The sequence below is a fragment of the Sorghum bicolor genome, chromosome 1, assembly GCF_000003195.3.
Source record: "Sorghum bicolor cultivar BTx623 chromosome 1, Sorghum_bicolor_NCBIv3, whole genome shotgun sequence".
Classification (NCBI taxonomy): domain Eukaryota; kingdom Viridiplantae; phylum Streptophyta; class Magnoliopsida; order Poales; family Poaceae; genus Sorghum; species Sorghum bicolor.
The window spans coordinates 74,242,994-74,270,723 of record NC_012870.2 but is presented as its reverse complement, the minus strand read 5'-3'; the positions used below and the strand labels follow the sequence as shown (position 1 = coordinate 74,270,723).

General features: G+C 42.9%; 3 protein-coding genes across 6 annotated transcripts; all 3 read right to left on the bottom strand.

Annotated features, from left to right (window-relative positions):
- Positions 2,669 to 6,790, bottom strand: LOC8081886 (30S ribosomal protein S10, chloroplastic). The gene is made up of 3 exons (XM_021446307.1): positions 6,515 to 6,790; positions 6,355 to 6,411; positions 2,669 to 3,166 (listed from the first exon to the last, which is right to left on the bottom strand). Exons 1-3 carry the CDS (start codon positions 6,704 to 6,706, stop codon positions 2,855 to 2,857), a joined length of 561 nt encoding a protein of 186 aa, XP_021301982.1. The 5' UTR covers positions 6,707 to 6,790; the 3' UTR covers positions 2,669 to 2,854.
- LOC8054252 (plant-specific TFIIB-related protein 1) lies at positions 7,251 to 10,169 on the bottom strand. The gene is made up of 3 exons (XM_002465653.2): positions 9,436 to 10,169; positions 8,428 to 8,586; positions 7,251 to 8,340 (listed from the first exon to the last, which is right to left on the bottom strand). Exons 1-3 carry the CDS (start codon positions 10,063 to 10,065, stop codon positions 7,528 to 7,530), a joined length of 1,602 nt encoding a protein of 533 aa, XP_002465698.1. The 5' UTR covers positions 10,066 to 10,169; the 3' UTR covers positions 7,251 to 7,527.
- LOC110431824 (dehydrodolichyl diphosphate synthase complex subunit NUS1-like) lies at positions 10,664 to 16,275 on the bottom strand. Of its 4 annotated transcripts, none has more exons than XR_002449291.1 (8): positions 15,982 to 16,275; positions 13,749 to 13,803; positions 12,753 to 13,041; positions 12,360 to 12,427; positions 12,023 to 12,223; positions 11,813 to 11,909; positions 11,614 to 11,696; positions 10,664 to 10,991 (listed from the first exon to the last, which is right to left on the bottom strand). XR_002449291.1 is itself a non-coding variant. In XM_021451476.1 (8 exons), the coding sequence occupies exons 1-8, from the start codon at positions 16,080 to 16,082 to the stop codon at positions 10,984 to 10,986; spliced, it is 906 nt and encodes a 301-aa protein (XP_021307151.1). In that variant the 5' UTR covers positions 16,083 to 16,268; the 3' UTR covers positions 10,664 to 10,983. The 4 variants fall into 4 exon arrangements, 3 of the variants coding, with proteins under 3 accessions (XP_021307151.1, XP_021307153.1, XP_021307152.1); XM_021451476.1 differs by having other exon boundaries at positions 12,019 to 12,223; positions 15,982 to 16,268; XM_021451478.1 differs by lacking the exon at positions 15,982 to 16,275 and adding an exon at positions 15,046 to 15,326 and having other exon boundaries at positions 10,686 to 10,991; positions 12,019 to 12,223.

Genomic DNA, 27,730 nt, shown 5'->3' with positions numbered 1-27,730 from the left:
TATAGTCACGCATGCAAATTTTGGAAATTTTTGGAGGTCATTTGATCGCCTTTAGATTTTTTTTGGAAGACTTGTACCACTGTTCATCATTGAATCGGCCAGGGCACCCGTTTGTGATAGAGGTGGAGAGCACAATTTTTGGATTTTCGTTGTTGTGTCTGTTTTCCCGTTGTTGTGGTGTCCCGTTGTTTTCCTAGTGAACATCTGGCCACCGGTTGGTTCGAGGGCAACATATTTGCTGTTTTTGGTGCTTTTGGTGGGTGATCCTGGATTCTTGGGACAACGTCTATTTCAAGAGAAATTTTGAATTGGCTCTTATTCATCTCTCCTTTGGTTGCCTTGTTTGGTCCTTCATACTATATTTTGAAAAGTTCACACGCTAGAGTAATACTATTTTTTTTAGTGTGCTCTTTTCTACTTTTTTTAATGCAATGACGGGAGCTCTTCAACTGCGATAGAGAAAGAAAGTTTATGTAAAAAAACACTTCAAAGGTGGGTTTAAAACCCCTGAGCAAGAAAAGGAGGAAAACACTCTCTCGGGGATAGCCGCTAAACATAAGCGAAAGCACTCCTCCTCCTTTGCTATATGTCTTCCTTTATTCTTTGCAGCCTCTTTTTTTTTAAAAAAAATGAATTCTTGCAGTCTCTTGTGGCACTATTCAAGACGGACAAGTTGTAGCTCACTCGAAAAGACACTCCAAAAGAAAAGAAAGAAGTCTCCATCGTACAAATTCTTTTGAATCCGCAAATAAGTAGGACCGCCAGGAATAAAGTAAAATATTAGATGCAAACCGCTCTCTCGGTACGATCGTGAAAACTCTTCCAAAAATTATATTTAGAGGTTTCCAACAATTATAAAACGATGCACATCATAGGCTATCCATGGATGTACGTTATCGAAAAGTTGGGAGGCAAACTTATTGTGTAAAATCCATACAAAAATAACAAATTTCAGATGCAAGTGCACTAGGAATTTTATCTTCTAGTACAAATGCACATGAAATTTGTCATTTCCATTTGAATTTTTCTAGATTGATTTTGTTTCCCAACTTTTGTGACAATGTACGTCTATGGATCACCTACGGATGTGCATCGTTTCATACTTTTTGGAAACCTCTAGGTATAGTTTTTGGAAGAGTTTTCACGATTGCATCGAGGGAGTGGTTTGCATACAATATTTTCCCGAATATATGTGGCGATTGTAAAATACTTTCTTTTTAAATTTCTATCAAGAAAAAACAGCTATTTTTTTCTTTTAGAATGAGAAGCTTAAGTCATCTAACTCAAATAACCATGTTATGGTTTTCCAAACGTATCGAGACAAACCCAGAAAATGGTGCTATAATTAAATGAGTAAGTTGATGGCGACGTTGGGTTACTCACTTACTCTACAAATGTGGACTAGCATATGCCACTTCAGTGACCTAACTAGATTTACTTTTAGCATCTGACTCTTCTAGTGACCAAGCAGCCGAAAGATTAAGAAAAGGATCGCCAAAGCACTGAAACGTGAAGACAAGATCATATGGGCCATTCCCAACCCCAAGCATAATTTATGGATTTTTATTACTTGCGAAGCAACGCTCGTCTCGGTCGTTTCGGTCTTTCGGACAGGGGAAGAGGTAGAAACATGTGGACCATGGAGGCAGGGGCTGCTAAAGACCAACTTTATGCCTTCCTTTTCTTCAGGGAAAAAAAAATATCATTTGATCTATTAAAAACAAAACAGCATCCTTAGTCAACTGAAAATGTACTTAACTTTGAAAAGAAATTTTTTTAAGAAGTTTGATTGTGCCTCGTGACAAGGAGAGGGCTTATATTTTTTTACTGAAGTTTTGGAAAGTTCACGGTAAACGGTTGTTTTTTTTGGGTGATTACCTAGGAAGCCTTAGTTCTCACTCCAACTTGCAGCAGGAAGTTTAAGCTTGTTCCCACCCAGATAATAGTGTATTGTATTGAATTTGAGGCTAGTTATTAGTTAGGGCTAAAAATTAACCCAAATTAGTTGGGTTTGACTAGCTAGTTGGTTAACAACTAGTTGGAGGTTTGGCTAAATATTTAGCAGGCTAAGAGCATTTCCAAGAAATTAAGTAAAATTATATTTTAAACTACAAGATTTAGCTATTGTGTAAAATAAAAAACTCACTCAAAGCATAGAGTTTCACAATAGCCTTAGGATAGCTAGTGAGGACGACATGCTAAATATGACAAGCGAAAGTTTAGGGATAACAAACTTGTTATTTTAGCAAACCAGATAGCATACCTGTTGGACTTTAATTTTTGCTTTAAAATTTTAAAAATAGCCTAGATAATATGGATAGCATATCTGTTGGAGTTGCTCCCATGTGCATCCAAATAGGCCTTTAGTCAAATAGCTGTTTTAGAACTACTCAACAAAAAAAGAAATGTAATTGACCTACAGCTGCTACTTGGTTACCTATAAAATTGAGCTAAAAAGACCTCTGATAAAAGAAAAGAAGAAAGAGTCACCTTTACAAGTTAAGTTTCGTCAGTCTGTTGAGTCCCAGAATCAGTGCAACCAGCACGAAAGAGTATTTTGCTTATCCAGACGAATCAACCAAACCTATCATTCGCCCGATCCAGTCCTGATGTCTTAAAGTTCTACTTGTTTGAAGACATTTTAGTGGTGCTAGTACAGTAATCCAAGTATACAACTAATGTGGACCATATCATTGATACTTCAAATGCAAGACAATTCAAATCTGAATATCTTCTTTCCTAGTACAGGCTCTACGTTTTTTTCAGTCCCAGACAACAAAAGGATCAAGGAGAAAAGCTGCGGAAAATAAGTGCCATATTACATCAAACTTTGAAAAGTTCAGCTCCAACAGAATCATAGCTTAACCTCAACATCCACACCGGCAGGGAGCTGGAGTTGCATCAATGAATCAATTGTTTGGGCAGTTGGATACATGATGTCAATCAGCCGCTGATGCGTCCGGATCTCGAAATGGAACCGTGAGTCCTTGTGCACGTGAGGAGAGTTAAGCACACAATAGACTCTCCGCTTAGTGGGCAGAGGAACAGGACCCATGGTCTTTGCGTTGGTTGTTTTGGCAGCTTCAATTATCTTCTTGCAGGAGTCCTCTATCAACGGCACCCAGTAGGACCGCAGCTTGATTCTGATCTTCTGTTTGGGTGCGAGCTGAGAACAGATAACATTCAGAAAAAAGAGTTGTTAGTCGTAGAGAGATGAGCAACTTCTGCAGGCAAACTGGACAGTGAAGATATAAAAACACGTGGTTAATCTAGAACAAGGATCATATAATATTTAGATATGTTTCCTATAGGAAAAAGAAACCTTATAAACTTCATTTTCCTGTGCAACAGACTTGGGCTTATGTTTTCCCACAAAATGCAGTCAACTAATAGTTGGCACTTGGCAGGAGTCAAGACACATTAATGACATCAAGTTAGTTAAGCTCAATTTGTGAAGGCAAGTGTATGCATTTGCCCTGTATATTAAGGGGGCCAAACATAGTAATATTCTGGAAATATAAATGTTCAACAAAAAGTTCTTCACTAAAATTAATCAACAAAGAATATTGGCAGAAAAAAGAATATTGGGGCAAAAAAGGGTATGCCATGGCTGTGTTTGTTTCCACCTACCCTCATCTAGATTTAATAAATTTCAGTACAATTGCAGCTAATTCAAGCTGATGAGATGCATATCTATGATCAGCTCTTTCAATAATATGCAATTCATGGTTGCTTATATACTTATCAAACTCTAGAGCATCCTCTGATGGCACAATATCATCATTAGCACCATGTACTGTCAACACCCTGCACTTTGGGTCAATAGACAAGCATGCAGAGTGCATATCTGTCTTAAGACGATCCATCAGATTTTCTTTGGTCACGCGGTAGATGATACGCCCTGTTTTGTCTTCCACATCAATGAAACCATGCTGATTAATCCTTTCCATGTAATCATTTCCAAAACGATCTCCAATTCCACGTTCCAGCTTAAACCTTCCAGACAGGTTGATAACTTTAGATATATCATGATACATGGATGCATAGAGGATAACCACATTTCCTCCCTTACTGTGGCCAACAATAGCATGGGTGTCATGTTTGTGTTTTTTGAAATGTAGGATCACATCACGTAAATCGTCCACTTCTTTATAGTAGTTGCCATATTCAAAAGTACCTTCACTTTCTCCATTGCCAGAAAAATCAAAACGAAATATGCTGATATTTTCTGATGTCAATGCATCAGCAAGACTTAACAGAGTTCTACTTTCCTTTGATGACCTAAATCCGTGGCACAACACTACAAGGTCCTTAGATCCAGCTTCATGCAAAACACCAACAAGTTTCTCTCCGTATCTGTTTATTATCACTATTTTCTCCTGTGATACATCTAAAGAATCACTATGAGAGGAGCCCAACTGTGCACAAGGCCTTGTGACAATTTCTTTTCCAGCAGTTCCATACAACAACTGCACACAAATATTCACGATGGACATGCTTAACAAGCAGAAACATGAAGCAGCAAAGTAAACATACAACTGTAAGGAGTAGCCTCAATGGCAGATTATACAGTATTAGCTCTGTTCTATTTTACTACTCCATCCATTCCAAATTGTAAGTCATTTTGGCTTTTCTAGGTGCATGAATCTAGATACATAGTTTTTATTGTGTATCTCATTTTGGACATGATTATGATCTTCAAAACACACATTTGTCCTTTTTTTCCGAATCAACCATTTCCAGGTGAGAAAAGTGAATAAGTTTATAAAAGTATAAAAGGTTGAGCACATACATCGACAACATCTATTTTAGAATGGAGGCAGCCACTACTACTCCAACAGTTTAAGGGCAGTACCAAGGAGATTCCAAGTTATACAAGCAAGAGGAATGACATAACTTGTCGAGCTTTAAACACAACCACACAGTTAGATACTGCTAACTGTTCAGGGGAACACTTTGGTTACAGCAGTGGGCGCAATTACAGTGAGGTGGCAACAGCAAGGAATGCATCCTCCATGTTTGCCGAGCACGTGAGATGGCCGCTATGTATTTCTTTGCTTCCTTTGTATGGCCAAACAATACTAGGATAATTTTGGTGTAATAATTGCTCTGATACTCTTGGTCACAAAAGATGAAGCTGGATTTTTTTTCCTTTATCTAAGAAAAAAGTAAGATATTGCTATACATATGTTTGTCTGTAAACATATTTTATACAATTGTACTCATTACACAAAACTCGCATGCCTATGACAGCTTGCACACCTAGGATAGAATATATACTTGTATTCAGTACAACTGTAGCAATGGCAGTACATCCATAGTGTATATCCTTCTCCCTTTATCTTAATTCAATGAGAGAGCTCCTATTTTTCATATTACAAATTAATTAGGGGACTTCAAGCACTCAGAGCAAAGGAGGTGCCCTGTGTCGTAAATTGCTCTCTTGTTTACATTGAATGAAAGAACAACCATACAGTAGCAGGAAACTAAACCAATAGACACGAAAAATGAGAGGAATAAACCTACTACTGGTGGACATCTCTTACTGGTTAGACATTGGTTTTTTTCCACTTCTCTGGATCCCTACTTGTTTAGAGCATTGGCCATTGCACATGTGGACATCTCTTACTGATTAACACTTGGTGCCACCATTTCAAGTACACTAAATAATTCCATGGAAGAACAGAGCATTAATAGGGAGAAAACTTTGAACGTTTCATCCAGCAAGCTTTCAAGCGCTAAGATGAATCTGGAAAGGTACACCGACATAGACCCTCATATCCTCATTCCAGTTCAATATGAATGATTTGAAGGACAGACTAAATGCTATTTCATGTATAGTTTCTTTAATCGTGTGCTGGTAAAGTGGTAACTATGCATAAGCATTAAGGGTGCTAAACTGTCTAACATGACATGGACTTTCACAAATCATACAATTCCGAAGTCCAAATCGCACTCACATGAACATTGAGCAATAGTTTACATTTTACAGTAAGACTAACAGCTTAAACAAATGTGCTAACTGTGATATTGTATGTCATTTTTCTAGCACTCCGAACAAAGTTTGAGCCATGTGATTAATTTACTCCACTAATGTAACCATGCCAAGTAGCATCGTTGCATCCTGACCCATCTCTAAATGACACTTACACAAACACCCAGAGCACATCGTGCTCTCCATTTATTTTGATTATACAATTACAAATAAAATGTGCACTTCTATGCAGCAATAAAAGAGAAACATGTTATATGGTAATAACTTTTCACAGTTAATTCGATCATGGAAGCAACAATATTAGAAGAAAAGATTCAGTACATAATCTGGGAACTTTTAGCTATTATTAGGAAAGGTACCTGCTCCCCATCATCCCCAATCGACGATGGCAACGGAATTCCTGTTCCCTCCCCTTCCTGAAAGCACGGGAGTAACGATTTTTAGTGCATATTTGTAACCCCCAGAATTCCTGGAACCGCGAGTACCTACTCGCACGGCAATATCAGTATAGTCACGTACCGGTGGCGCGTCGGGGATGCCGTCGTCAGAGAGGGTCTCTGCGGGCGGTGCGGCGGCGGCCCGGGAGCGGAGGGACACGCCGCGGAGGGAGGACGGGAAGGAGAGAGCCGCGGGGCTAGGGTTTGCGGTGCCGCGATGGAGGAAGAGAAGGGGAAGCGTGGGGGAGGTGGAGGTGGAGGTGGGGACGGCCATGGCGAGGGGAGGGGGAGGGGAAGAGGATGAGGAAGGAGCAGTAGCCGTTTGCAGCGTTGGGTTTTGGAAGACCTCTGCTTCGCTATCGCGGCGTATTATCCGATTCGGGGAGCATTTGCGCTTGAGCCCCTCCAGCTTTGCTACTTTCAAAGCGAGGTGTCTGGTTTTTGCCAGCTCCAGGGCAAACTTGGACGAGTTTTATATCCTCTAGAATTACTTACAAAGAAGATCACGAATGATTTGTTCAGAAAAGAAGATCATGGAATTGGATATTATTGTGACTTCAGGTAAAACTATGCAAGTTACGCTGTCCATACTCCATCTGGCTGGTACAGCTTGCCACATTTTGTCTTAGACAAGTTTAACCAAATTAGTAAGTGTTTAGTTGACAACTAAGTATAGACATGATTCTTTTAGGCTCCACATATCATAGAGTTAAAAAGTTTGATAAAATTGTATGACAAGATTTCTTTAGACATGTCAAAGTGTGGTAACCAATTTTCTAACCACACTTTTTATGGTTTGCCACACTTGTCTTTCATCGTTTTAAGGAAAAGGAACAATCAGTAGTTACCTTGTCTCCATACGGCCATACCAGTGCTCAAGTAATAGGATTATTACAGGAACTACATTTCATCGCAGGAAACAACTTAGTCAGGTAAATAATTCGGAAACACTAGTGAAATTTTACTACAGAAGCTAAAGCGTCTGCAGTGACATTTCACAGCCTCGGCACGAGGCAAAGGAAATACAGAATGGCAAGGGCCATAGAGGTGGCCAAACTAACTCTACTACAGACACATCTACAAAGCACCAACTGTTCATTTCCCTTCTCTATCCCGGCCATCACCACCATCCCCAGCACTCCTTTTCCCAATCCTCTTCAGAGCAGCTACAAGATCCAGGCCCGACTGTTGCTCGCGAAGCCTTGAATATGATGGAGTAGTTGCAGGCGCCCCCTGCTTATGCTGCCACGGTAAAGGCTGCCTGTTGGGAGATTGAATCACATTCGATTCATTCGACAATCGATCACCAAAGGCTGGCTTCACTGTGATGTCTGTTCTATCAGAATCCATTGCACATGATACCTCATTAAGGTTGAACCCACGAACACTAGTTTCTGTCTTGTCACAATCAGATTTAGGAGATGTCGAGAAAGGGGCATTTGGTGGCCGGAACACCTTGCCTAAGTCGTGAGCATCAGGTTTTGTTGGTGGACGACCAAGAGCAATCGTTTTCTTGTCTTCCTCTTCTTTCACGATGACCATGTGGTCAGGCTCTGCAGGCTCGGGGCATTTTTGCTTAATACTCTCGAATATCTTATCCTGATACAGATCCTTGCCACTTGCTGAGCGCCCTGAGTAAATGTTGGTCATGGGGAAAGCTTTCTCTGGTGGTGTGGCAGGTGTATAGTCAGGGGGGAGCAAATCATCCCAATTCTCCAACAGTTCTTTGTACACTTTGCGTAATGTGACCTCTGTGAGGCCCGTAACCTTACAGATCTCTGCCTGAGTTTTGCGTTTGTCTTCAAGCTGACATGCAAGGTAGATAGCGGCAGCAGATATACTTATGGGATTTCGCCGTGTACAGAAGCACTTATTAACAACCACCTCACCAATATGAGCTGCAAGTTCCTGAAGAGTCGACATACAACATATTAAAAACGGATAATGATTTTCAGCATAATGCTTCAGTAACTTGTTTTTCAGATCATCTGGTACCTGAGCAGATTTATTCAGCTGGAGCAAACTGCAAAATCGGGGCATATGAACAGCTATTGAGTTGCTGTTAAGTGGTTGACTCAGTTTCAGAGATTCGCCGAGTATTTTGATGTATTTTCCTATCTCTTTTTGAGGAAGATTGCTAGCAGTAGAGATTTCCTGTTCACATAGAAGCAGAAGGTGAATTGGTAGTGATTGATAAAATTAGTGACATGAATAGTATACCAAGTTTCAGATATTTATCAGGTATTTTAAAAGTTTTTCCTGCTATCTATTTCTGAGGTAGATTGTTAGCATAGAGATCTCTTGGGTCTTGCCTAAGTAGCAGACAATGTCTAATCAATCAATATGCATTAAGTGAAAATGCATGCTACATCAAGTGTTTGTGTAAAAAAAAACGAGCGGACAAGCATTTGGTTCATTGGCTGTCAATGAAGCAATGGTTTGGGAGTGAATTCAGGTATTCACAACAGGGTAAAAGATACCCTGATAAGTATTAGCTACAACATCAGTATGCATACAGTGAGGTAACTAAGTTCTTTCTTTAATCAATGTTACTGGCAACCACAGCATCATGGTAGATAACTGATATGATGGCTAAAAGGACACTGAATTCCGGTGAACTAACACTAATTAACTCAGTGACTTTGGTGGGCTATTTCAATATGCTCGAAAGTAGCATATTTTTTGGAATTGAATCCATTAGCATATTTGAGTTTACTCACACAATCCCCAATTCCAAGAAATCCAATCTTGTGAAACAGCAAGATTTGGTGTTTCCAAAATATAAATATCCATACACCAGTAATATCTTTTGGAATTGAATCCATTAGCATATTTGAGTTCACTCGCACAATCCGCAATTCCAAGAAATCAAATCTAGTGAAACAGCAAGATTTGGTGCTTCCAAAACGCATGCTTATGCTTTTGCAGCTAGGCATACCCATCTCTGCTGCACTAGAGCAATAGAACAAACACATGGCGTGCGTGTGCGAATCACAAACAAACCTGCAGCGTCCGAGGCTGCTGCGCCTCGCGGATAGCCTGCACGAGCGCGGCGGTCGCGAGCGCCTCGACGCTCCGATTCCTGAGGCAGGTCGCGGACGAGCAATCCTTGAAGAGCTCGAAGGCGTGGTCGGCTATGTCCCTGTCGAGGCGGAGTATGGAGGCGACGTCGACGATCTGGAGGTAGGCGCGGAGGCTGTCGACGGAGACCATGGGCCCGGCGGGGTCCGGGTTGGAGGCGGCTGCGGCGGCGGAGTCGACGGCGAGCGCGCGCTCGAGCTCGGCGAGGAGGCCGGAGAAGGTGGAGGCGGAGCGGGCGAGGACGGGGTGGCGCTCGAGGGAGAAAGCCGAGAAAGCGGAGACGAAGCCCGCGGGGAGAAAAGGGTCCTCGTCATCTTCGTCGCCGGGTGATGGGGAGGGGGCGGGATCGACGGCGGTGGCGAGGTCGGGGGTGACTAGGGGAAGCGGATGGAGTGAGGGGAGAAGGGGGAAGAAGGGGTGCGTGTGGAGGTGGCGCTCGACGACGATGCGGGCGCAGGCGGAGCACTCGGACACGGCGCGCGAGAGCGGCGGCTGCGTCGTCGCGCAACGCACCGGCCCCGATGCGCGGCAGTATGGGCACTGCGACGACATGGGGGACGGCCGGGAAGGGACGGAGAGGCCTGGGCTTTGGGTTTGGTGGGCTCTCAAGTCTCACAAGGTTGGAGATGAGCAGAGGCCAGAGAGGCAGACGAGCACGGTCAGTCTCACTCGGAAACAGGCTCTCCCAGTCCCAGCTAAAGCAAACAGAACACGGCTAAATGTTTTCTGTCAGGCCTTGTTTAGTTTCAAAAAATTTTGCAAAATTGACACGGTAGCATTTTCGTTTGTATTTGACAAAAATTGTCAAATCATGGACTAACTAGGCTTAAACGATTCGTCTCGTCAATTTCGACCAAACTGTGCAATTAGTTCTTATTTTCATCTATATTTAATACTCCATGCATGCGTCTAAAGATTCGATGTGACGGAGAATCTGAAAAATTTTGCAAAATTTTTTGAGAACTAAACAAGGCCTTAGAATTTTTTCTAATTCCATTCCCCAGGTTAATTCATTTCCAACATCCTTATTCGTTTAGGCTTATCGGCCCCCGTCAGCTATTCAGCAGTAAATCAATCAACAATACTTTCTGTCATGGCTTACCAGCCAAGCACGACCTTTTAAAAGTTGACACGGACAGTGCCGTAGTAATCCAACAAAAGCAGATAAATCATTAGGAATCATAGCAAAGGAAATAATAGATGAGATGGTAAGATTCTTGTGGTTCTTTTACAGTGAATCGCTATGGGTGTAACTTTTACAGTGGGATGCTATCCCGTATGTATGTTCTATCGACAACACACTTTTGATCTTATTACAAGCAAACACGACGGTGTCGATGCTTATGTCTAACGTTAAATACTCCTGTACTCCAGTAAGCAGCAGCAGAAGAGAATGGGTACAGACTGTAGAGTAACTCCAAGGTGTCGTTTCTCCATGATCAAATGATTTCTTTAAACCAGTATCAGCTATCATTTCCCTGAGATGGAAAAGATTTGGAGTCAGCCAAACGAGCAAATATTTATTCCTAATCACTAATCAGGCATCAAATTGTGCTAGCACATTCAGGGACACTGTTGTATATCATTTCTTTTCCACACATCAACACCGAAGATATTTAGATCTCACCAGATACACATTAATGCCTAAGATATTTAGATCTCACAAGATATTAAAGTGTGGGAACCACAGAAAAATTGAGAGCAGAGCACACTCATGTTGCCAGCACATTTACAAAGCATGTGCAACCCTAGTTAGGGTCTGTTTGGTTCCCCTTGCTAAATTTTAGCTAGCTAAACTTTAATCACTTTAGTAGCTAACCCAAACACACTGATTAAGGAGCTAAAATAGTTTAGTCCCACTAGTCACTCAAATCAAGAGTAGCTAAAATAGTTTTAGCTGGCTAAAATTTAGCAAGGGGAACCAAACAGGCTCTTAGTGTAGCATATCCGCAAAACTGATAAGGACACTCCGAGGCAGAGCTATAACTCCAATAAGAAGAACAAATTATGACATAGGCGAAAATGATGAAATCAAATCATACATAACGCTAATGGTTAATTTCAGTGTAGTACATTGCAAATACGGAAAAGCAAGCTTACCATAATTTTGGTGTTTCTTTGAGAAGTTATATAAGGCCTTCACAATAGCACCATATTTCATTGACTTCAGTGGCCCCATATACCTGGAACAAGAAATGTTAGAGATTTGTGAATTGTGGTGATAGAGGATGGAATTATAAGGATGATTATTTTCGCAGTTAGGATGTTAGGAATATTAATGTTTTGATTAAGAACTTACATAATTTCAGTATACCGTAATCTCCATGCAGGAAATCCTAAATGGCATCTAGCAGGACCATACATGAGAAGAAGATCAGGTTCTGGTCCACCACAACCTAATGGATGAAGTCGGAACTTAAGTGATAAAGTCATTAAAGCATGATAAATAACTAAATAAGTATATGAAACAAAGCATGCAGAAAAGGGTGACTTTTCCAAGCATACCTACAGCTTTCAGTGCACTAGCCATGTCAGCTTCTGTAAATGCTGGTTTCCTTTTGCCATCTCCATGAGTATCACCATTGATGTAAGTTGAGCAAAGTAAACTGCCTGCTTTTGCAATACCCTCCTTGCCATCAGAACCAGAAAGACAGTCTATTACCATCTCTCTTTGGCTACACTGTAGATCACTGATGTTTCCTCCAATGCCCTATATGTCGCCATGAATCATAATATAGATTTACAAACAACAACAAAAAATGGACAAGCATACCAGTAGAGAATATACACAAAAGTAAGACCCTAATATAAAATGGAGTAGCAGAAAGCTCAGTAGCGCAGCTTACAAAATGTTCTCCTGCAGTCCTATCTCTTGAAGCATTCACAGCAGGTTCAAATGATTTCTTCAGTACTCCTATGATGCAACGTAGAATAGTGTAAGATAATCTTGTATGTGCTAGATTCAGTCTACAGGTCTCAAAATAAAAAAAAAATGTGCATCTGTCAACCAAAAACATCACAGTATGACATGTAAAGGATAACAGGAAAGTTAGTTTTTCTCTGCCCAGGTTATGAGTTATGACAGCCCTGTAATGTCTCTTGAAGTCATTTGATTTCTAATGAACCATATTTATTTATGGAAAAGGAATGATCATATAGGTAGATAAGTAGTCAGCAACAAACTTCAGACTGAAAACAGCCATACCCTGCAAATTCAAATGCTGAACTCATTGTCTTACCCTCGATGTCGTAGAGACATACATACTTCACACCCATAGATGAGAGCCAGCATAACAGTTGCTTGACCTTTGCAGTACTTTTAGCTTCTTTGCTATCTACCACAATAGCCAAGCACTTCAGTCTACCCAGATGAAGATTCTGATACTTCCGCAACAATCCAGATGAAATAACATAGCATTCTAAACTATAAATCAGATGTGACCATAAATTTAAAAAGCTGATTGCTAAGTGGGTGATGGTCCACAGCAACCCCAAAATGAGCTTGATAATAATTGATGGTCTAGACATCTGCATGCATAGAGAGAAAATACAATTGTCATGCTCTCTCACAGAATGCATTAAGGATTATAGAAATATATCCATGAGATACAAAAACATTAGAAATATTTAGATACTAAAACTTAATGCAATCAAGTAATATGATGTGAACATGCAACAGTGCTGTTCTGGAGTTGCATAACGACAACTAACAAATGTGTGGTTGCCTCATCGCATCATTCATATTGCTAATGCATCATAATATTACCTCATAAGTTTCAACTCTCAATTGTTAAGCAAACACATGAAAACTGAGGATATGGCTGAGCCTGAAACCTCTGTTATAAACTTAGTGCAGATTACATTATATATCTCAGACTCAGCAAACAATTTCAGGGTTTTGCATTAAATTGAAACAGGATTGCTATTGTTGCAATACTTTGAAGCTTGACAGAGCTGGAAACTTCTGGATTTTCAGCTAAGGTGATCACAAATGTTAAATAAACTTTCAGCAAAGGTTATAAGAAATGCGCAACTCATAGAAACCTTATCAAGAATGTGCACTTAAAATAAAAGAAAGACATGGGTTAAGAAGTGTATATTATTTCTTCTATGATGTTCCTTCCACCAACTAGATTGAAGTCTCCTAAAATCTGCCTTATGCCTATATACCATAAATAAGAGGCAAAACGTGCAAGAATAGCAGAAAAAGGAGACCAGTTCATCAGCATACATACATGTGGAGGGGGCTGATTCATGAAGACGGAGGCCTCACTTGCCACAAAAGCTTCCCTGAACAAGAACAATGAGAGAATTATTCTGAAGAAAGGGGTAAAATGGAGGCAGGGCGCATCATACCCAAATATATGAATGTCAAAATTATTGCAAATTGTACTGAACCTTTTCCTTTCACCTGTCTACTTGCTTTCTCAACAAGAGATCAAATCAACACAAACACAAACCAACAAGAGAGGCCAGCAAACAGCACAGAGAAACAGAACAGAAAGTGAGACAGGCAAGAAAACTAACATGGGTTTGGAATCCATGGCAGTCGCAGCTGAGCTCAGGAGGTTGAGGAAGAATTGAAGAAACAATGGAAGCAGCAAGAACCAGGTGCGTGTGACTGTCAATTTAAAGAAACCTAGTTGTGGCCAGGGCTGGACTGCCGGACTAGGCAAAAACTGTAGTAGTCACAGAAAGATCCATAAGCTGGTCCCTCATATCACATCGACGTGTACCGGCTGTCCTGCTGAGGTGTTGACATCCCATGTTTGTTTTTAGAGACTAGAGGCTTCACATAATTCACCTCTCCCTTTCGTTTTCTACATTAAGTTTCGCCACTTATTTTTCTTCCTAAAATGCTTTATTAGCTATCTCTCCATCCCAAATTATAAGTCATTCCAAAAATTTTGGAGAGTCAAAGCATTTTAACTTTAATCAAATTTATATGATAACACAATAACATTTATGATACCAACTAAATATCATTAGGTTCTATTTGATGTCATAAATCTTTCTAATTTTTCTTATAATGTTGGTCAAACTTAAGATGCTTTGACTCTCCAAGATTCTTAAAATGACTTATAAATTGGGATGAATGGAGTATTTATTAAGGGTGGCAAGACGTGGCTGCAGCAGGTGTAGAATAAACTACAAAACGACACCAAACACGTGATAATATTGTACATTCAAAGACGGTTAGCGGGTTAGGCGACGCATCAATATTGTACATTCAAGGACGATAGCGCATTAGGCGACACATCATCGCCACAAAAACAAAGATGGCAAATTAGTGAAGCAGAGGTGGACGACTCACTGTAGCCTGAGAGGGCCGACAGGAAATTCAAGTGCCACATGCACATTTCCACAAACACTTGGCAGAGGAAATTCAAATGCTGCACGAACGTTTCCACAAATACTTGGCATGCAACCTGTGTTCACGCCGAGAGCGAGCACACACACGGTCAAGCCTGCCGGTAAAGCAACTTTTTACGGAGAGAAAAGGGGAGGAACGCGCGAGTGAGCGAGTTAAACCTGCAGGCAAGCGACGCGCGGTGCCACGCGCCGCGCTTCCCCCGAGCCCGGCGGCGTCACGGCAACATCAGAGCCGGGCGTGGAGGCGGATGCTACGGCCTTTTCCCTTTTGGAAGGCAGAACTTTGGGGGAGGGAGGAGTTGCTGCTGGAGGGAGAAGTCGCGATCTGAACTCGCGTATGGCATTGGCATCTGGCGGCTGGAAGGGGACGGAAACTATTTCCTGGTGAAATCGCAAAGATGCGAGATCGTGCGTGCCCGTGCCCGTGCCCGTGCCTGCCCTTCCCCGGCTCACGGCCTACGAGCTACGATAGCGAGGAGCGTCACGTCACCTGCGGCGCGTGACCACGCGAGATCTGGGCGAGAAAGGGGGCGTCGCCGCCGCCGTGGGTTCTGGGCTGCACGCAAGAGGGAGTGGCCGAGTTGGGAATTGGGATCAAGGTTTTTTTAAACCGGGTTGCATTTTATTGATTCATATTCATATAGATATTACACATACATCCTTACAAAAACACCCCTGAAAAAAATTACATTCTGGTCCTTGCAAAGATGGCCCGGTTGTCTCCGTCGAGCCACCACTCGACATCGATACGAGCTTGCAGCTTGAAGCCGAATTCCACTTCAACGAAGAAGCTTCCAAAAAGCAAAATACAGTTTTGAAGCTACATCAACCGGCACATAACAACTAACAAGATGTGCACCTTAAACGTTCAACGCCCGAGTAAATGATGGCCAGCGGCCATATCCTCGCCAAGAGAACGGGATCAGAAGCCACAATCACCGCTGACGACCCCAAAACACCCAGCGACAGAGCAACCCTAGGGGAAGGAAACCAACCCGATTTCTCGAGGAGGGAAAAGAAGCCGGAAAACTCCTGGAGGGATACAAGAACTGGCTGGCTATAGAAAGGTACCCAGACCAACACCATGCCACGTACCTCATCTTGTCCGTACGAGAAACCGCGCCGGAGGTCATTAGAGACCGAGCTGAAACCGACGTAGCTGCCGCACAAGAAGGGAACGAGGTAGAAATCCCCATCGATGAGGTCACCGATGCAGAATCAACTAACCCTAATCTACCTAAACATAAGCTATTAGGAGGGTGTATGTGCACCAGCCATCGATTCCGCGACTCCTCTCCACCTCCAGCGCCGGAGCGGCCGCCGGACACGAGGAGGAGCCGGCGAAATCGATGCGGGATCCGAAATCGCCTCTCTTTCGCCCTTTGTTACTGTAGCGAGGTGAAAGAAAGATTGAGGCCTTGTTTAGATGTGAAAATTTTCTGGATTTCGCTACTGTAGCACTTTCGTTTGTTTGTGGCAAATATTGTCCAATTATAGAATAACTAGGATCAAAAGATTCGTCTCGCGATTTACAGGTAAAGTGTACAATTAGTTTTTATTTTCGTTTATATTTAATGCTTCATGCATGCGACGAAAGATTCGATGTGACACAGAATTTTGAAAACTTTTTGATTTTTAGGGTCAACTAAAACAGAAGTATCAGTCGCAGCGTTGGTTGTTACCTGGCTACTGAAGTGGTGTTTGCTGGCCGAGTTGGGAATTGGGATCAAGGGTTAGCAACCGGTGGGTTTCGGATGCTTCTGTGTGGGCTAGATGTTGGGCCACTGATTTTCCGGCTCGCGAGCTAAATTCACTTGACATTTATTAGAAGGTTTCCTCAATTTCTTAAAAAAACAAAAGTATTAGATTCCCTCAAAAACAAATTGACATTTCTTAGAATGTTTTGGTAGGTTTTCCACACAATTTATAAATATTTTCTATAGTTTCCTAGGCTAAATCTATTTTCTTGAAACCATTACATATATTTTCAGGAGCTCTAAATATTTTCTTTTGATTTATAGTGCTTCGTCCTATCTTTAGGATTTTTTTCTTAAAAGTTTTATAAGCTTATAGATATTTTTGTGGTTTAATAACCTTGCCAAAAGTTTAAAAAATAATTAAAAATAACAAAACTAAAAGAAGGGGGTTATTTAAACTAATTCTATAGCTTGAGGAGCAAACTTGAACAATAACGATACTTCCTTCTCCCAAAATTGGTAAGCTTATTTAACAAGAATAAAAAGACATATAAAGTTGATTATAATCTTTGCACCCCTTTGGATTGTGAGAGAAAATATTGTTTCCTGTGTTTTTCAGCGAAAATAAACTAATTCCTATAAAACTCACGTGAAATCCTGCATTCCAAAGGGGACTTTAGTTTCTATTGTAATATGTAGTTAATTGATAAAAAAAGTCAATATCATCTCATAGACACTTTGAACACACATATATTCATATAAGTTTTATGCTCTAGACTTGTAGTATAATTTGACTAATTCTTGGTCAAGTTTTATAAAAAATACTTTTTATCTAGTCGTCAAATATAATTATCGTTGGACACCTTTGGCAAAAGGGTGTTTTCCTTTGAGAGAATTAGTGTATGGCCCTGAAAAAACTTGTCTTATACGCATATGGCCCTCTTTTTTCGAATTTGGCTCTATGACCTCAAAACAATTTTTTTGGCTCTATGGCCTTCTGTTAGTTTTAGACAGTTAACGATGTTAAGTCAGGGGTAAAAAGACTATTTGACTCCTGGTGAAAAAATAAAACACAGTATATATGTGGTTATGTTATATATATATATATATATATACACAAACAAATAGAACTTTGTTTTATATTTTTTTGCCAAGGGTAAAATGGTCTTTTTACCCCAGACAACATCGTTAGCTGTTCAAAACTGATCGAAGGCTATAGAGCCAAATAAATTTTGTTTTGAGGCCATAGAGCCAAATTCAAAAAAAAAGAGTCATATACTTAAGACAAGTTTTTTCCAAGGCCATACACACATAATTCTCCCTTCTCCTTTTAGAGAGTTGGTATTCTACCAGTAGTAGAACCAATGGGCTGAAGAACAAAACCGCAACATGGGCTTGGGCTAGTGTGGGCTAAATTACGGGTCCAACGCCCCTACCTTGTCGGCTACAGGAGTGCTACAGGTGTAAAAAAGCCACAAGAACCTTCAATCAAAGAGAAAAAAAAAACAGTCATCTCAAGCTTCGGAGGCATCAGGCATGGCACCATGTTGCCGCAATACGAGAGGAAGAATCTGATCTGATCTAAAATTCGGCATTCTGCTAGCACACTATCCGGGTGCAAAGTGGTGTCAAATAGAGGTGCATTTGTCAATTGTCAAGGCGTCAGGCTTTGATTTCTTCGGCCATGTAGTTGTAGTGCTCCAGCACAAGATCGTATATGCTCGTCGTGGTCACGATTTCTTTCGTGTTTGCCTCCATGTCGTTAGTTTCGCATTTTTTAGTGGTCCTGGGAAATGGGAATCTATGCCAATAATGGTATTGAGATATTGCTGGATTAGATATTCCTGCCTCAGATTACAGTATAAGAGTCCTGTACCCTGTTGATTGTTTTTCCTTGAAACAGGTGTATGCTATAGAAGATCTGGTTCTGCACTTTAGGATACCAAGTTGTATGAAAAGTGCAGTTTGAATTTTACAGAATATATACTGTGTTTTGCGCGCCCTGAATTTTACAGAATATATACTTGTTTCAGTCATGGCCCTAGAAAAAAAAGGGCAGACTGTATTCTAAGAGTTTGTTTGGAAATTTTACAATCCGCTTAATTCCATACGTATTGAAAGATATTAAGACAGAAAATTAGTTCATTTTTTCATTCTAATCTGCACGGATCGAGCGTGATTGAATTTATCCAAACGATGCTTAGGTGGACAAAGTAGTAGAATGGTGACAGCATGAACACATATGCAGTATGCAGGAAGGTGAGCACGTCCGTTTTTATGACACATATACGGAGTCCCTTCAAATTACCCGTCCGTGCAGGAGACTGCTATAGCCTCGCAAATGTTAAGATGAGATATTTCTCAGCCTGCTAACTCGTCGAGCGTGACAGCGCTTAAACAACGCAATAGGTAGGATTCCATTGGAGACAACAACACTATCAGTCTATCACGCTGTCCACCAAATCAGAGGAGCAGCACCGATCGAGCTGGAATGCGGCCATTCTGCGCAAGGTTCCAAAGTCCTCGCACCGACGACGACACGTCTCGGCCTGTCGCCGGCCTGCAGCAGCGGGGGGCACCGGACCACTGCACCGGACGGACACCCCTATGATTTGAAAAGCGGAGCTGAATTAAAGAGAACAAAAGGCTCCTCAGATGGCTGCATCTCCTTCTCCTAGCTAGCAGCCGTGTACAGGACGATTAAAAAGGATTGAAGATACGCGTAATGGCACATCGCGAGGACAGATAACCTGTTCATCTGCAGTCTCTTTAAACTTCACATGAGATTTAGAAGCCTCACCCGCCATTCAATAGCCTGATATGCATGGAGACTTGAGTATGCAACGCACATACAGTACAGTATACACGCGTGATTTGCCTTAAACCTTCCCTATCGGCCGCTCAGGAAGGCGAAGACGACAAGCTGATCTGACGGCATTATTTTCCAGGCACGGGAGGAGCAAAGGCATTGTGTGCACGCGTGCGCATGGCATCGCATCGCATCGCACGCAGTACGACGGGGTTAGGCGCGCGCAATGATATGATATGAGGATGAGAGTGAGATGATGGGGAAGCTGAGAGTTAGTGCAGGTGCCACTCTCGGTTTGGCGATCCCTCTCGCTGCGGACTTTTTTTTGCCGGCCGGCCGCCCTCCAACCAGAGCGGAATCCCAGGTCCCAGCCTCAGACAGCAGCATTACAATACACGCACGCGGCGTGGCCGCTGCTCATCCCGTCTGATGATCAGCACTAGGCTTCTTCTTTTCTTTTGCTTTCTCTTTAGTTTCAGGGGAAGAAAGGGGAAACGAACCATTTGGGCTCCTTGGCTTTCCACGGCGGCATATACTAAGAACCCCCGGCCGCGTGATCTGATGCTGATAGCTCTTAAACGATCCGAGATCAGGCATTTGCTGGTGCGTGGCGCACAATTAATCTAATCTTCTTGGATCGATGGACAGGTACTACTAAAGGTGCCGGCCCTTACGTGTCGAGTTCGACCTCGCCAGTCGCCTCGCCATGGCCTCCAGGGTCCAGCATTGGGAGCGGGCTCCACCTCTTCTCCTCAAACTTTTGGTCTCATCATGCATCTCCTACTCCTAGCAGACATTATCTGCTTTCTGCGCTGCCGCGTCCAATACTCCAATCATTTATCACTGTGCGTTAGGGTTCAGAATGACGGTCATCGTCACAGGATTTTTTATAGATTGCAGGCATCACACGAAGGCATACTTCAGATTTGCTGCCTGCATATATTATCCTGTTCCTTTACCTCTTCCTTTGCTGGGATAATGGCAGCTGGTCTGAAACCATGAACTCATGCTTTCTTGGTTTCTTCTTTTGGCCCAAACACAAGAAGCATTTACGCACCTGTAGAGGAAGCGTGGTATCAGCATCGAAGGGACACGGATGCATACATAACATCACAGGAAAAGGATCAGAGGGGTGAGTAAAAAGGCATGATCGATCAAAAGGGCAAAAGTGTAGAGCAAATCAGAACTGTCCTTTTGGTGCTCTCGTAAGGCATGAATGCCACGTCTCCTAAGGTCCGGATTGCTCAAGGACAGTGATCTTTCTCGGTATATATATCCAGATCATCATGCATTTTTTTCCCCTAGGCATACGGACAAGGAATTGAGGAATGCTAATTGCCGAATCGGTCATTGCTCCAATCGGTATAGTATGCGTGTAGTTGAGCTCAAGCATCTCTTTGCGCAAAGGACAACCTAGTAAAACATAATTGACAAGGTAGTAAAACTTGTTGCTTTTGTTCACAAAGAATAGACAATTGATCACTTATTATTTGACTACTGGTTTGCTGGTTCAATTTGGTCTTTTATTTATATTGTGATGGGACTTTTAAAACCCCACAATATAGGTCATATGTTTAATAGCTGGCCTAGAGGTGTCAACTTGCTTCTGAAGCTTTTACTGCGGTTTGGAGCAGCTGTGACTTGTTGGTCTATTGAAAAGAAAAAATTGGTTTTGCGCGTTAACTATTTGGTTATCCACCGGCTACGTACATACTTGGGCTATCCTGAAGAAACCGGATTTGCATAATACAGTTTTAGCAGTATCACAGCAGTTGACGTAGGTAGCCAAGGTTTTCTTTTCACTCAGGCACATGGATTGTGGTCTAATTTACGAATTGATAGTCACTGACTATAATAATGTGTCAGGTTTCAGCTCTTTTTTTAGCCGTGTGCCTCGTGTTAGCTAGGCAGATACAAGTTTCTCCCTTTGGTTTTGTATCGTCTCGATGTATTACTTTTGAGGTTTAATATAATCTTCCTTTATAAAATAAAATAAAAACTCATTGCAGCATGCCAGGAATGGCCTGGCCAATGGTCATGCATGCATCATCCGATAGCGCAGAAACGACAACTGTTGAGTGAATCTTATCCTTCCCCTCGCAAAAGCCACATCTATAGGTCTATATTCTCTTTCTCAGCGTCTAACTCGTCTATTGTTATACAATCATCAATCAGACATCATGATGAAGGCTGCAGGATAAATAAAGTCGGATACAGTTGATCCATCAAAAATCAGCTATTTAAAAATCAAACTACTAGTCTTGATTCTGCCTGCCCCCACTGAAAAGAAGCTTACAGTTGCACATATATCTCCTGCCAATCTTTTCTTCGTCGTTCCGGGCCCAACGATATGATGTTCACAGTGTAGTGCTGCTCAAATAACTCAAACCAGATACTACAGAAAAGGGTGAGCGTTTGTATCAGTCCAAGATATTTTGGGTCCTGCTCCTTCCTCTGGTAGTGGAAAAGATCAGCATATGGCTGCCTGATCGTCGTCCTCGTCATGATTCTACTTACAAGTTGGGAAGAACTCGGGTACGATAATGATCCAAGTAATCCGGACAAAGCTGCGCCTTTAGAGTTTTCTTGAGAAGCAGGGGTAACCATGCAAAATGGTTGCTTATTAAGAGACCTGCGTGCTCTGATTGAAAGTATAAAGAACAATACTATAATGTGGGTGGAGAAACACGATGTTAAAGGTGAAGTATGTGGATCCGTGGTTCCAATCTTCTAGCTTGGAAAGATGGCTCTGATAGTGAACTGGGAGACAACGTGTACCGGACCAACTGGTTGGAGCCGAGTAGCCGACGTTAGTGTCAGATTTTTAACGTCGTGGTCCTATAGTGCCGTCGGAGGCGAGAGTAGGTAACGGACTCTTTGAAGCCCCGATGCACCGGGAAAGATATAGCCATGGTTCTGAATCTCTGGAGAAAATGGCACGGTACGGTGCAAGATTCCGGATCCCTGCTCCGGCGCGCGAGGGAGGAGTCAATACCCCGGCGCAGCTACCTCACCGGTGCAGCCGTCAGAGCGCGAGCGATCCCCGGCGAGATACGTACGGATCGCCGTGAAAAGAACCGGGAGTAAAGGCGGTGGAGTAAGCTCCAAGCGTCAGCGATGGCAAATGGACAGGAGGGACGAGGTAGGCGAACCGCGCGCGCGCGCGCCAAGGATAGCTAGCTAAAGCTTCTTTCTCCGCGTCCTTTCGCTGGCCGGCGGCGCTGTCCCGTCGCTGTCGCCCGGCACGGCGAGTCCACCAGTGCTTGGATGGATGCGGAGACGCCAGGCCGCCTCTGCGCCACACACACGCGCGCCCGGGGGACGGGGACTCGGGTCGGGGGCTGCGCTTTCGACCTTTCGTGGACCACCGTCCCTGCTGATGCTCTGCTCCGCAGCGGTGCCGCCGGTGTGGTCCGGCCTAGGTGTTTCACCGGTTTTCTCGCGCGGCTCGGGCACGGACGCTCGGTCCATTGTCCCCGGCCACACACCTACACACGATACGGGTGCCTATCACAGAATAATACCTGACGAAACTGAATTGACAACTCGGTCAGGTTCCCAGAAACAAGCTAAATGTCTTATTTATTTCATTGCTGACTATCAGAGAAATAAATATACTTGTCGGTTGAAGTGTCTTTGATTAACTTGCACTCAGCAAACTAGGGTCTTGTTTAGTTCCAAAAAAATTTACAAAATATGAATAGTAGCACTTTCATTTGTATTTGACAAATATTGTCTAATCATGAACTAACTAAGCTCAAAAGATTCGTCTCGTCAATTCCGACCAAACTGTGCAATTAGTTTTTATTTTCGTCTATATTTAATACCTCATGCATGCGTCTAAAGATTTGATGTGACAGGGAATCTGAAAAATTTTGTAAAATTTTGTGGCAACTAAACAAGGCCCACCGAGAGTGTGTGCAACATTGTTCACGCATCAAGGTGCAGAACTGCAGATGGAAAGAAGCTCACCAGCCTTTTGTCTTGTTGCCGATAGTCCGATACGATGGCAATGGCATGGACCAGAATAAAGAAAGCTCGGGTGTGGGGGCTGCCTGCTGCTATGGCCCGCCGTTTCGACGCATCATCACGCATCAGCATCGGCGAGCTTAGGGCTGGACCGCCGGACGATGCTCGCTCGCCGTGGTTCTTGGCTGCAAAACAGGCAGGGCGCGTGGCAGTGCCGTGAGTCACGAGTTCCACGGATATAAAATTTCCGTCTGGGCGAAGGCCGCGTACGCAATCTGATAGATCAGGCTGTGTGTGTTTGCAGATCCTGATCACCCTATGGACGAAATAAAGGCGTGAGGATTACGCTTGAACGTACGAGTTTTGTGATAGCTTGGTTGATGTAGTAGCGTAGCGTATGATTAACAATAGGTGGTGGTAGCTGCGCCTAGCGGAACCCTGCTGGCTAGCGTGTGTTGCGACGTCAAAATCGACGTGACGACCGGTAGAAAAAAATGGCAGCATAAGCAGTCCAGATCATATATATAGTTCGTTATTAAGCACTTGAAAGTCTATAGACATAGAAAAGAAATGATGTCGCCCACGGTAATGTGTGTGTGGTGTACGTACAAACTGGCAACCTGCTGTTTGGTTACCTCAGGAACAGAAGTAAGCAGAAGAGAAGAAAGAATGGCGGCTAAATGCGGCGTCTTTATCTCAACTCAGGAACAGAGAACGAGCTCGCAGTTGCAAACAAGCTCTCAGCTGGGTTGGCCTGTATCCGTACGATGTTATTCTAAACACTAAACGGTAAACAGGCTAAATGACTAATTGGACGAAAACAGTGTACCGCTGAGTAACGTTTACACCATGTATCTAAATAACTGTTTAGTTGAACAGTGCTCGTGGATGCGGCGAGGAACGGGACAGGGACCGAGCGACGAGCCGACGAGGTGGTGGCGCCGTGGCGGGCGGCACGCGAGCTTTGGTGTGTTGGTGCCGGAGGATGCAAGGGTGACGGCGCCTTGACGCAGTCGGAGTGGAAAACTGGAAATGCTGCAGCGCGCGCGGGCGTGGCCAATGGCACGGGCTTGCCGAAGCCGAGTGCGACATGTGAGGTATGCAGTACCATCCATCCATGATCCATCACTAATGCTAGCAGTTAAGCGAGTACGTAAGTACGTATGTACACTATTATTTGCCTCAAAAAAGTACGTATGTACTACGTAGGATGTATACGGTAACACTCATTCTCTTTTAGGCCAGTCTCAATGGCCCATTTCAATGCACTGTTTCCAAAACAAATCTGCTGACAGAGCATCAATGAAACGAACAATGAAACTGTAAAATAGACTAGAACGAGGTGACATCTCTGTACCTCGGCTCCGTGTTTATATAGTCAGGGAAACGCCCCCTAGTGGCTTGTACATCAAGAAAGAAATTACATCTGATAAGAGATCGAGTAGATCCCGTGTATCTACCTGTCGTACAAGTCTATTCTAGATTACATACAACGAAGCCATGTCGTATACAACTCAAAGTCTTATACATATCTTAACACTCCCCCTCAATCTTAACCGGGTACAAGGTTTAGATTGTTTCTGAAATCAACCAATTTAGAGAGAGATAAAGACTTTGTGAACCCATCTGCCAATTGATCATGAGTACTTACATGTCGTACCTCCAATAATCGCTGTGCCACCCTTTCTCGTACAAAATGAAAATCAATCTCAATATGCTTTGTCCTTGCATGAAACACAGGATTTGCTGTCATATAGGTGGCACCAATATTATCACACCAGAGTCTCGCAGCAGGAGGATGTTGAACCTTTAATTCGGTTAACAATTTTTGAACCCACATCATCTCAGCAGTAGCATCTGCTAATGCTTTATACTCAGCTTCTGTACTTGACCTTGAAACAGTAGCTTGTTTCCTTGCACTCCATGATATCAAATTATCACCAAGGAAAACAGCAAACCCACCGGTAGACCGTCTATCATCCACTGATCCAGCCCAATCGGCATCGGAGTACGCGCTTACTAGCATCGACTTGGACTTGTTGATACCGAGTCCAAGCTTTATTGTTCCTTGAACATATCGAAGAATTCTCTTTACCAGGCTCCAATGAGTTGTTGTGGGTTGGTGCAGAAATTGGCATGCTCTATTCACCGCAAAGGATATATCGGGCCGAGTTAGAGTGAGATACTGCAGTGCTCCTACAACACTTCGATAATTGGTAGAATCCTCTGGCCCAAGTGGATCCCCTTTGGTTGCACTGATCTTCTCAACACTCGGCAATGGTGTATTGACTGACTTACAACTTCCCATATTTGTCCTCTTGATGACATCTCGTGCATACTTCTCTTGTGACAGTACTAGCCCATCACTATTTCTTTTAACTTCAATCCCAAGAAAATAGTGTAAATTGCCAAGATCTTTCAATGCAAAATCCTTCTCCAAGTCTTTTAGCAAGGCATTAGTGGCTTCTTGTGATGAGCTTGCTACAATAATATCATCAACATACACAAGAACGAACATTGCATGTTTACCTCTGTTGTAATAGAACAGGGATGTATCTGCCCTTGAAGGTTTGAACCCGAGAGCTTGGAGCTTGCCACTTAACCTAGAATGCCATGCCCTTGGAGCTTGCTTGAGACCATAGAGAGCTTTATCAAGTTTGCATACAAAGGTTGGCTTGGCCTTATCAATATATCCAGGAGGTTGCCGCATATATTCTTCCTCTTCCAATATGCCATGAAGGAATGCATTTTGTACATCTAGCTGTCTAAGAGACCATCCTCTAGAGACAGCAATGGAGAGAACAAGTCGAATAGTAGCAGCTTTAACAACGGGACTAAATGTATCTTCATAGTCTATTCCATAACGTTGCTTAAAACCTTTTGCCACAAGACGAGCTTTGTATCTGTCAACTGTACCATCTGCTCTTCTTTTGATCTTATATACCCACTTGCAATCAATGATATTCTTACCCTTTGGATGAGGAACAAGATGCCATGTCTTGTTTTTGAGCAGTGCTTGATACTCACTATTCATTGCATTGATCCATCGTGAATCTTGCAGAGCTTCATTAACAGACGTCGGTTCACTACCCACTGCTTCCATGGACATGCCCCAGCGCACCGTGCCATCGGTATAAATCTTTGGCTTATGAATGCCATGCTGAGATCGTGTAGTAGGTCACTGAGCTGGAGCAGGTGCTGCAGGAGCATTCGCCGCAGACGATCCGGGCGCAATCTCGACAGTAGCAGAGGGTCCTGCTTGCTCCCCCGCGGGCGGATCGGCTTGTGGTTGAGGCACCGGTGTGGCCGTTGGTGCAGTACTTGCCGACGCAGAAGATCCCGCGTTGCGGGCAGGCGGACCACCTCTGCGTACGGACGAGGAGGCAGGTGAGTCAGGCGTGGATCCCAATCCGGATGTTGTCGCGCCGCCAGGGATCGGATCATCCTCAAGACTCACGCCGGCTGTCTCCCCCGAAGGTGCAGTCATAAAATGACGATCATTCAGGCTCAAGGTTGCATCGTTTGAGCCCGAATTTTCTCCTGACGACAAGTTGGAATTTCCTGTATCATCAAACACAGCACCGTGGCTCGGTGTTTCATTAGTAGACGGAGTTTTTGTATTACACTGATCAAGTAATTTTGCGTCCCCAAAGCTAGTAGATGGAAGTAAAGCATCAGGAAGAACAGACAATTCGGCTCGTAGAAGTGCTCCAGCATTTGGATGAAGCCGTGCAAAAGGAAAGACATGCTCATCAAATACTACATCCCTAGAGACATAGACTCGGCCGGTGGATGGTTCCAAACACTTGAACCCTTTATGCATATCACTATACCCAAGAAAAACACACTGTATAGATCGAAACTGGAGTTTGCGTGTGTTATATGGTCTAAGATTCGGCCAACAAGCACATCCAAAAGTTCTTAGGAAAGAGTAATCTAGAGGATTTGTAAAGAGACGCTCAAAAGGTGTTTGACCTTGAATTACTCTAGATGGGAGCCGGTTGATAAGGAAAACAGCAGTGGCAAAGGCTTCATCCCAAAATTTTAAAGGCATTGAGGCATGTGCAAGAAGAGAAAGACCAACTTCAACAATATGGCGATGCTTGCGTTCAGCAGAACCGTTTTGTTGATGAGCATGTGGACATGAGACATGATGAGATATACCAACACGTTTGAAAAAGGAATTGAGTGATTGGTATTCACCACCCCAATCAGTTTGTACAGCTAGAATTTTTCTATTGAATTGTCTTTCTACAAGCTGTTGGAAATCATGGAAACGTTGGAACACTTCAGATTTATGCCGAAGAAAATAAACCCAAGTGAATTTGCTATGATCATCAATAAAACTCACATAATAAGTTTTGCGTCC

Coding starts and splice junctions, on each gene's coding strand:
- LOC8081886 (XM_021446307.1), bottom strand. CDS start 6,706: ATGGCCGTCCCCACCTCCACCTCCACCTCCCCCACGCTTCCCCTTCTC. Junction 6,412..6,514: donor GCATCCCCGACGCGCCACCG/GTACGTGACTAT, acceptor CCGTGCTTTCAG/GAAGGGGAGGGAACAGGAAT. Junction 3,167..6,354: donor TTGGGGATGATGGGGAGCAG/GTACCTTTCCTA, acceptor ATCTGTTCTCAG/CTCGCACCCAAACAGAAGAT.
- LOC8054252 (XM_002465653.2), bottom strand. CDS start 10,065: ATGTCGTCGCAGTGCCCATACTGCCGCGCATCGGGGCCGGTGCGTTGC. Junction 8,587..9,435: donor AGCAGCCTCGGACGCTGCAG/GTTTGTTTGTGA, acceptor CTATGTGAACAG/GAAATCTCTACTGCTAGCAA. Junction 8,341..8,427: donor AGCTGAATAAATCTGCTCAG/GTACCAGATGAT, acceptor TCGACTCTTCAG/GAACTTGCAGCTCATATTGG.
- LOC110431824 (XM_021451476.1), bottom strand. CDS start 16,082: ATGGGGATTTCTACCTCGTTCCCTTCTTGTGCGGCAGCTACGTCGGTT. Junction 13,804..15,981: donor TCTCGTACGGACAAGATGAG/GTACGTGGCATG, acceptor GTTCTTGTTCAG/GGAAGCTTTTGTGGCAAGTG. Junction 11,910..12,018: donor TAGTGCACTGAAAGCTGTAG/GTATGCTTGGAA, acceptor TTCATCCATTAG/GTTGTGGTGGACCAGAACCT.